This window comes from Thamnophis sirtalis, unplaced genomic scaffold (assembly GCF_051295495.1).
Source record: "Thamnophis sirtalis isolate CommonGarterSnake01/CBP01778 unplaced genomic scaffold, rThaSir2_p1.2 scaffold_2, whole genome shotgun sequence".
Taxonomy (NCBI): Eukaryota; Metazoa; Chordata; class Lepidosauria; order Squamata; family Natricidae; genus Thamnophis; species Thamnophis sirtalis.
In genome coordinates this window covers 63,755,432-63,764,169 of record NW_028261382.1, presented here as the reverse complement: position 1 = coordinate 63,764,169, position 8,738 = coordinate 63,755,432, and the positions used below count along the sequence as shown (strand labels likewise).

The 8,738-nt window shown below is 40.6% G+C and overlaps 1 protein-coding gene across 2 annotated transcripts in view; it reads left to right on the top strand.

Moving 5' to 3' along the window:
- Positions 1 to 8,026: 8,026 nt before the first annotated feature.
- The window catches only part of ADGRD1 (adhesion G protein-coupled receptor D1), a 159,680-nt gene continuing 158,968 nt past the window's right edge, over positions 8,027 to 8,738 (top strand). For both annotated transcript variants that reach the window (XM_087703755.1, XM_087703754.1), the window contains exon 1: positions 8,027 to 8,653. In XM_087703755.1, coding sequence (XP_087559881.1) covers positions 8,600 to 8,653 — 54 coding nt within the window. In that variant the 5' untranslated portion in view covers positions 8,027 to 8,599. The remainder of the gene's footprint in view (positions 8,654 to 8,738) is intronic.

The following is an 8,738-nucleotide window of genomic DNA, read 5'->3' as shown; positions in this document are numbered from 1 at the left end:
CAGTGATTAAGAAAGGAGGTCTAGAAACTTTGTTAATAAATATATATATATATATATATTAGAACATGTCATAAAGATGTAATGTTAAAACAATTATAGTCAAATGAAGGTTGAAGTATGATGATAGTAATATATATATATATATATATATATATATATATATATATATATATATATATATATATATATATGATTTAAAATATATAACTTTATATGAATTATAGGTTATGACTGTGAAAGGGATGCACGAAAGTTTTTTTGGTAACCAATTGACACACTTTCTACAATTTGTAATGGAAGATGGCTTTGTGGTGTTTTTTGTATTCTGTTTGTGTTTATTCAAAAATAAAAAAAAATCATATATATATATATATATATATATATATATATATATATATATATATATATATATATATATATATATATATATATATATATATAAAATTACTAGCACATATGTATAAGGGAAATCTTTACCTTTACCTATTTTAATATTGGCATGTTTGTTTGCAAGTTGTGTTCTCAGGATGGGTCATGGAGTCCATGAATGTTACAATCGTCCAATCATAGAGCTGGAAGGGACCTTGGAGGTCTTCTAGTCTGATCCCCCTGACCGAAGTAGGAGTCCTTACATCTTCTAGATTAATGCATTGGTTTATTCTGGGGTGTTTTTTTTTGGGGGGGGGTGCCTCCAACTCAATATAGACTCCTAGTGACCACTTCTACTAGTCCTGGCAGTTTCCTTGGCAAGGTTTTTTGGGGGTGGCTTGCCCTGGATTCCTTCTTGAAAGAAAAACACTGGGAGAAAAGGACTGGCCCAAGGTCCCCCAATTGAGCCAACACTGTGCAGCCGCCGCCAAAAAAGCTAATACAATCCTCGGTTGTACAAACAGAGGCATAGAATCAAAATCACATGAAGTATTAGTACAACTTTATAAAATGAAGACCAGTCCTGGAATACTGCAACCAATACCGATCACCATGCTACAAAAAAGATGTTGAGACTTTGGAAAGAGTTCACAGAAGAGAAACTAAGATGACCAAAGGCCTGGAGACTAAAACATACGAAGAGCGGCTGCAGGATTTGGGTCTAGCTAGACTAAAGAAAAGAAGACTTAGGGGTGACAGGATAGCAGTCTTCCAGCATTTGAGGGGCTGCCACAAAGAAGAGGGGGTCAAATTATTCTCCAAAGCACCAGAGGGCAAGACAAGAAACAATGGATGGAAATTAATCAAAGAGAGAAGCAACCTGGAATTGAGGAGAAACTTCCTAACAGTGAGGACAATTAATCAGTGGAACAGTTGGCCTCTGGAAACCATCACTGGAGGTTTTTAAGAAGAGACTGGACAGTCACTTGTCTGAGATGGTATAGATTCTCCTGCTTGAGGAGGGGACTGGACTAGAAGACCTCTGAGGTCCCTTCCAGCACTATTCTATTCTAAACCTTGAGCCCAAAAGGGGACTAGAATGCACAACCTCCTAATTTCTAACTTGCTGCTTTAGCAATAGCAATAGCAATAGCAATAGCAGTTAGATGTATATACTGCTTCATAAGGCTTTCAGCCCTCTCTAAGCAGTTTACAGAGTCAGCATATTGCCCCCAACAACAATCCGGGTCCTCATTTTACCCACCTCGGAAGGATGGAAGGCTGAGTCAATCCTGAGCCGGTGAGATTTGAACCGCCGAACTGCAGATAACAGTCAGCTGAAGTGGCCTGCAGTACTGCACCCTAACCACTGCGCCACCTCGGCTCTTCAACCACTACACCAAATGGGCTCTCTAATGCAGTGTTTTTCAACCACTGTGCCGCGGCACACTAGTGTGCCGTGACATAGTGTAAGGTGTGCCGTGGGAAAATTACTTTATATATAGTCAATATAGGCACAGAGTTAAATTTTTTTAACATTTTCTAATGGTGGTGTGCCTCGTGATTTTTTTCAGGAAAAAAGTGTGCCTTTGCACAAAAAAAGGTTGAAAAACACTGCTCTAATGCAGTATTCAGTCTGGGTCCAATTTGTCTTCCGAGTTTTCAGACTTGTGCTGGAGTCCATCTTAAGGGGAACTCTCTGATTCTCTTATCCACATCCCGGTATGTTTGCCTTAAAGTAGTCCATGTACCTTGGATCTGCTTTCTTGGATTTGGAAGCAAGCCACCCTTTTGGAAAAATACTCCATGTTTCTGAGCTTCGTTGTCAAATATTCCGTATTTAAAATACATTGCATCGACTTTGTTGCAACCAGAAAGAAAAGATTCTCTTTTGAAAGATTCAATGGCAAGATCTGTCTGTCTGTCTGTCTGTCTGTCTGTCTGTCTCATCTCATCTCTATGTCTCTGCCTGCCTGCCTACCTACCTCTATATTCTATATTTGAAAGTATTCTGTATCTCTTTTACCTTTAATGTCAGTCTATCAATTTCTGCGCAATCTTAATATATTTTTTAAATTACATCTTCTTCTCTCAGCCGTTCCCCATTTTCACAATACTGTGAAAATACAATTCTATTGATGAAAGAAATGTCCTTCTGGGTTCCGCTCCAAGTGGGGAAAAAGACACTGGAGACATGGAGGCTGCTTGGAAAAATGGTTTATTGGTGGACAGGACCACATGGCTTGAGCTCCTGATCAGAAAAGGTGATCACATGCTTCAATGTTGATGGAGAAGAAGAGAAGGGCTGAGGGAGGGGCTTGCTAGGCTTTTTATAACCTGTTCAGTCCCACCTCTCTGTTTCCTATTCTGTGTAAGAAATGTATTCTGATTGGTTGTCAGACTCCCATAGGGCCATGCAGGGGGAACTCTCTGGGCTGTGTTTTGAATCTAGGTTTGGTTGAGTTCTCAGATGATGTGTGGTCAGTTGGGGCCAATATTATGCTTTCCTGTAGCTGAAGTGGAGAAGTCTTTATTATGTAAAGTGGACTAGCTTGGCCTTCTTAATGGCCCATTAACAAAGTGGGGATGGGCAGGAAGCTACAGGCAGCTATTCTGTCTTTTAAAACATGTTTCTTTCTTTTCACATCCAGAGAAATATTCTGCCTTTTCAATATTTCCTAGGATATTTCATTTTTCTGGGAGATGGCTGGGTGATAACTTCCTATACTTCCTCCCATCAAAACGTGCAACATTAAATATAAAATTCCCCTTATTATATTTTTCTAGCACTATACCTAACTCAATGGTGAGCTCTGTCCACCATGAATCATCACTGCACTGTCCATGAATTTAGCCGTTTCCTGTTTCTGCTTGCCTCCTGGATACTCCTTAGGTTTCCTGTCCGGATAAGGAAAGCAAAATAAACTTCTATTTTGGTTCTGTTCGGCCCCAGACTTGATTTCCAAACTTGATTGCAGAAAATAACGACTTGTTTTATACTTATATCTGTTATCTAATTCATGTTTGATGAAATAAATAAAATAAATAATAAAATAAATAAAATAAATAAAATAAATAAAATAAATAAAATAAATAAAATAAATAAAATAAATAAAATAAATAAAATAAATAAAATAAATAAAATAAATAAAATAAATAAAATAAAATAAATAAATAAAATAAATAAAATAAATAAAATAAATAAAATAAATAAAATAAATAAAATAAATAAAATAAATAAAATAAATAAAATAAATAAAATAAATAAAATAAATAAAATAAATAAAATAAATAAAATAAATAAAATAAATAAAATAAATAAAATAAATAAATAAAAATGCTTCCTTAATGTGTACCTACATAATTCCGCCTGAAGGTGGTGCTCTTGAGCAACTAATGAAGCAGACACGGCTTGGATTATTAGCCACAGCTGACAAAAGGTTCAGATAATAAACACCAAGCTTTATGTAACAATATGGAGGCCGTGAAACTTCAAGGATGTTGTCCTCATGCCAATCAAGAACCATGCTGCTTTTCAGGTAGTTGGGATTTGGGGGTCATTGAGAGCAGAAAACCTGCAGATTTAAGTTGTGAGTGTTTGGAGTCACCCCAAAGTGTTTTTTTCAGGAGGCAACTGGACTTCCTTGTTTTTTTTTTCTTTTGAAGACGTTTCGCTTCTCATCCAAGAAGCTTCTTCAGCTCTGACTGGATGGTGGGGAGCAGAAGGATTTATACTCCTTGCAGGCAGTTGGTCATTTGCATCCTTTTAGAGGGTCGTTGGGGCCACTTGGAGGTTTCTCTGTGTCCTCGGGGGTCACCTGAGTGGTGCAAATGGTTCCAGTTTTTTCCTCTGGAAATCCATTCCTCCTCCCACACCGTTCCAAGGGTCTTCATCCCAAATTGTATAGCTAAAAGTCTGTAGAGGTTCCCAGTCATCCAGGTCATACAGATACAGATTAACAGAGTTGGAAGGGACCTTGGAGGTCATCTAGTCCAACCCGCCTGCCCAAGTAGGAGACCCCACACCATTTCTGACAGAGGCCAGTCCAGTCTCTTCTTGAAAGCCTCCAGGGATGAAGCTCCCACAACTTCTGAAGGCAACTTCTGTTCCATGGGTTGATTGTTCTCACTGTCAGGAAAATTCTCCTTATTACCAGGTTGAATTGCTACTTGTTCAGTTTCCATCCATTATTCCTTGTCTGGCCTTCCGGTGCTTTGGAAAACAGGTTGACCCCCTCCTCTCTGTGACAGCCCCTCCAATATTGGAACAGTGCCATCATGTCTCCCCTGGTCTTCTCTAGACTAGCCATACTGAGTACTTGCACTCGAAGGTTCATCGGTGTCTTCTTCAGGGTCACCTGAGTGGTACAAATGGTTCCTGCAGCCTGCAATTTTTTCCTTTGGAAATCCATTCCTCCTCCCACAGCTATATTCAAAGGGTCTTCATCCCAAATTGTACAGCTAAAAGTTATATGTTGTCTTGAAAAGCTCCAGCGATGAAGCACCCACAACTTTTGGAGGCAAGTTGTCCCAATGATTATTTGTTCTCACTGCTAGGAAATTTCTCCTTAGCTCCAGCCCGGATCTCTCTTCAAATGATCTTCACCTGTTATTGCTTGTCCTGCCTTCAGGTGCTTTGGGGAGCAGGGTGAGCCCCTCTTCTGTGTGAGGAGAACCCATCAAATATTGGAAGACTGCTATAATGTCACCCCAGTCTTTCCTTTGGTTAGACTAACAGAGTTATCATATGTGGTGGGCTTGTGTAAAAGCAATTTTTTTTTGGCCAAAAATGCATAAGTGGTTAGAAAAGATGATAGGAAAACATGTAGATTTTAAACCGGAACTGTTTTTATTAGGAATAATATCAGAAAAACCTGATAAGCAAACAATATATTTAATATTGCAAGTCTTAACAGCAGCGAGGATTATATTTGCACAAATATACACCAGCTGTGGTGGCGCAGTGGTTAGAAGGCAGCACTGCAGGCTACTTCTGCTGACTGCCGGTTGCCTGCAATTCGGCAGTTCAAATCTCACCAGGCTCAAGGTTGACTGAGCCTTCCATCCTTCCGAGGTGGGTAAAATGAGGATCCAGATTGTTGGGGGCAAGAGGCTGACACTGTAAACTGCTTAGAGAGGGCTGGGAAGCACTGTAAAGTGGCATCTAAGTGCTCTTGCTCTTGCTCTTGCTCTTCCTTCCTTCCTTCCTTCCTTCCTTCCTTCCTTCCTTCCTTCCTTCCTTCAATCCATCCATCCATCCATCCATCCATCCATCCATCCATCCATCCATCCATCATAGAGCAGGGGTTAGAATGCAGTATTGCAAGCCAAGTCTGCCCACAGCTTGGAGTTCGACTCTGACAGGCTCAAGGTTGACTCAACCTTCCATCCTTCCGAGGTGGGTATAATGAGGACCCAGATTGTTGGGGGCAAGAGGCTGACTCCGTAAACTGCTTAGAGAGGGCTATAAAGCACTGTGAAGTGGTATATAAGTTTCTAGAAAGTGCTATTGCTGTTGCTATATTGGAAACACGGCAAGACGAAACATGGCAAGACGAAGAGATAATGAAGAAAATACTAGATTGTGAATAAATGGACAGACTTACGCTGAAGATTAAACAGAAAGAAGACACAGAGTATTATTTAACGTGGATGTTATTTTACCAATGGTTGGGGGAAAAAAGAGGTGGAGATTAACAATGCAATCTGTATTGTTAAGCGCATTGAATAACCCTGATAACACAATGTTTATCAAGCGCTAACAAAATGTAAACAATAGACATTCAATAAAATCCTTTAAAAAAAGAGAGACAGAGACAGTGGAGGTCTTCTGGTCCATCCTAATGACCCATTCCAGAGAAATGGCTGTCCAATCTCTCCTTAAAAACCTGCAGTGATGGAACTTCTGGAGGCAAGCCATTCCACCGATTCATTGTTCTCACTGTCAGGAAATTTCTTCTGAGTTCAAGGTTGGATCTACCTCTGAAGAATTTCCACCCATTGTTCCTTGTCGTGCCCTCAAGTATGTGGGAAAATAAATTGACCCTCTCTTCTCTGACAGCCCGTCTCAAGTATTGGAAGATGACGTGTCACCCCTAGACCTTCTCTTTGTTAGACAAGACATGGCCAGTTCCCACAACTATTCGTAGTTATGTTTTAGTCTCCAGCCCCCCCCCCAAATCATCTTTGTGGCTCTTCTCTGCATTCTTTTCAGAGCCTCAGCATCCTTTTCCTATCAAAGAAACGATATGACCTCACCTCTAAGTCATCGATGTATAAACCTTAAGCCTTCCTCTTTGTTCTTTCTCTCCTGTATAGATATAGAAAAACAGAGTTGGAAGGGACCTTGGAGGTCTTCTAGTCCAACCCCTGCTTAGGCAGGAAACCGTACAACACTTCAGACAAATGGACATCCAACCTCTTCTTAAAAACTCCCAGTGTTGGAGCATTCACAACCTCTGGAGGCAAGTTCTTCCACTGGTTAATTGTTCTCACCGTCAGAAAATTTTTCCTTAGTTCTAGGTTGCTTCTCTCCTTGATTAGTTTCCAACTTTTGAGATTTCCTCTTCCTGCTTTCCAAACAACAACCTTGTGAGGTAGGCTGGAGTGAATGGGGGGGGGGGCATTGGTCCAAAGTCACCCAGCTGCCTGTCGTGGCTAAAACATCAAAGCCCATTGATTGCATCTTGTGGCAGGGAGTTCCACCAGCCACATGGGAATTAAAGGCCTCATTCCCCTATTTCCCTAAATGACATTTCCATTGAATGGAGACCTGTGGCTGGTGATGGGATTGAATGGGGTGCAGTGAAAGGGAGGATAGGATAGGATAGGATAGGATAGGATAGAATAGCAGTGTTGGAAGGGACCTTGGAGATCTTCTAGTCCGACCTCCTGCCCAGGCAGGAAACCCTACACCACTTCAGACAAATGGTTATCCATCATCTTAAAGATTTCCAGTGTTGGGGCATTCACAACTTCTGGAGGCAAATTGTTCCACTGATTAATTGTTCTGACTGTCAGAAAATATCTCCTCAGTTCTAAGTTGCTTCTCTCCTTGATTAGTTTCTCCCCATTGCTTTTTGTTCTACCCTCAGATGCTTTGGAGAATAGCTTGACTCCCTCTTCTTTGGGGCAGCCCCTGAGATACTGGAAGAATGCTGTCAGGTCTCCCCTAATCCTTCCTTTCATTAAACTAGACATACCCAGTTCCTGCAACCGTTCTTCATATGTTTTGGCCTCTAGTCCCCTCATCATCTTTGTTGCTCTTCTCTGCACTCTTTCTAGAGTCTCCACATCTTTTTTTACATTCTGGCGACCAAAACTGGATGCCGTATTCCAAGTGTGGCCTTACCAAGGCTTTGTAAAGTGGTATTAACCCTTCACATGATCTTGATTCTATCCCTCTGTTTTGTTTTTTCTTTTCTTCCCTGGCTATCTTCACATCTTCTGGCTCTCGTTCTTTCTAACTGACTGGTGCTAGGACCCAGAAGAGGAAGCCACTTGTTGGTAATGTGATATAAATAGAATACCCAAATGGGACAAAGTTTGAAGAGAAAGTCTGACATCACTTTGATTTTGCTCCACACTCCGGAGAGTGAGGGCTGGAGGTGTGTATGCCTGAGACAGCCAGGTCTTCCCATTAACGAACAACTTCACACCACACAATCCCTCCCCCTCTTGGCCCCGAAGAAAAAAATATTTAAACTCTTTACTCTCCGAGGCACCTTCTTCTCTCTTTCTCTTTTTGTGTGTGCGTGTGTGTGAAAGCAAGCCAAATTCCATTTCCCCCCAGTGACATCTGATCAAATGAAGACAAATCTAAAAAGGCAAAGCCGTTAGCGAAAGTTGGAGAAGAGAAAACTTGCCTCTGTAATCATCCCAAGTTTATTCTCCCCCTTTCCCCCTCCTCTCTTCATTATTCCTCTTTCCTTTTTCCTTTTTTCTTCTCCTGGAATGGATTTATCAGCCACGTTTTGAAACTCTTTAATTCTTAGACCTCAGGGAAGAGTTGGGTTTTGTTTCGATTTTTTCACCCCTCTCCTTCCCCCAAACGGAATGTCGGATGGAATGGTCTTGTATGGATGATTAGAAAACACCCTTTGAAAAAAACAAGAAGATGACCAGATGGTGATGGAGAACTGGAAGTTTCCTTATTAATGATATTATGATCACCGTGATCTGAGATTTCACCCCAGCGTCATTTTTCTGGTTTGCAACGAGACAAAGGATCATGGCAACTTGGCTGGTGCAACTTTGCTACTTCTTGTTGTGGATTTTATTTCAGGTAATGGTCTTGAAAACCTGTGGCGTTTATTATTAATTTTCTTTTTAATTTTTTTTCTTCTTTAGAAACCTTTGCTGCTCTGAAT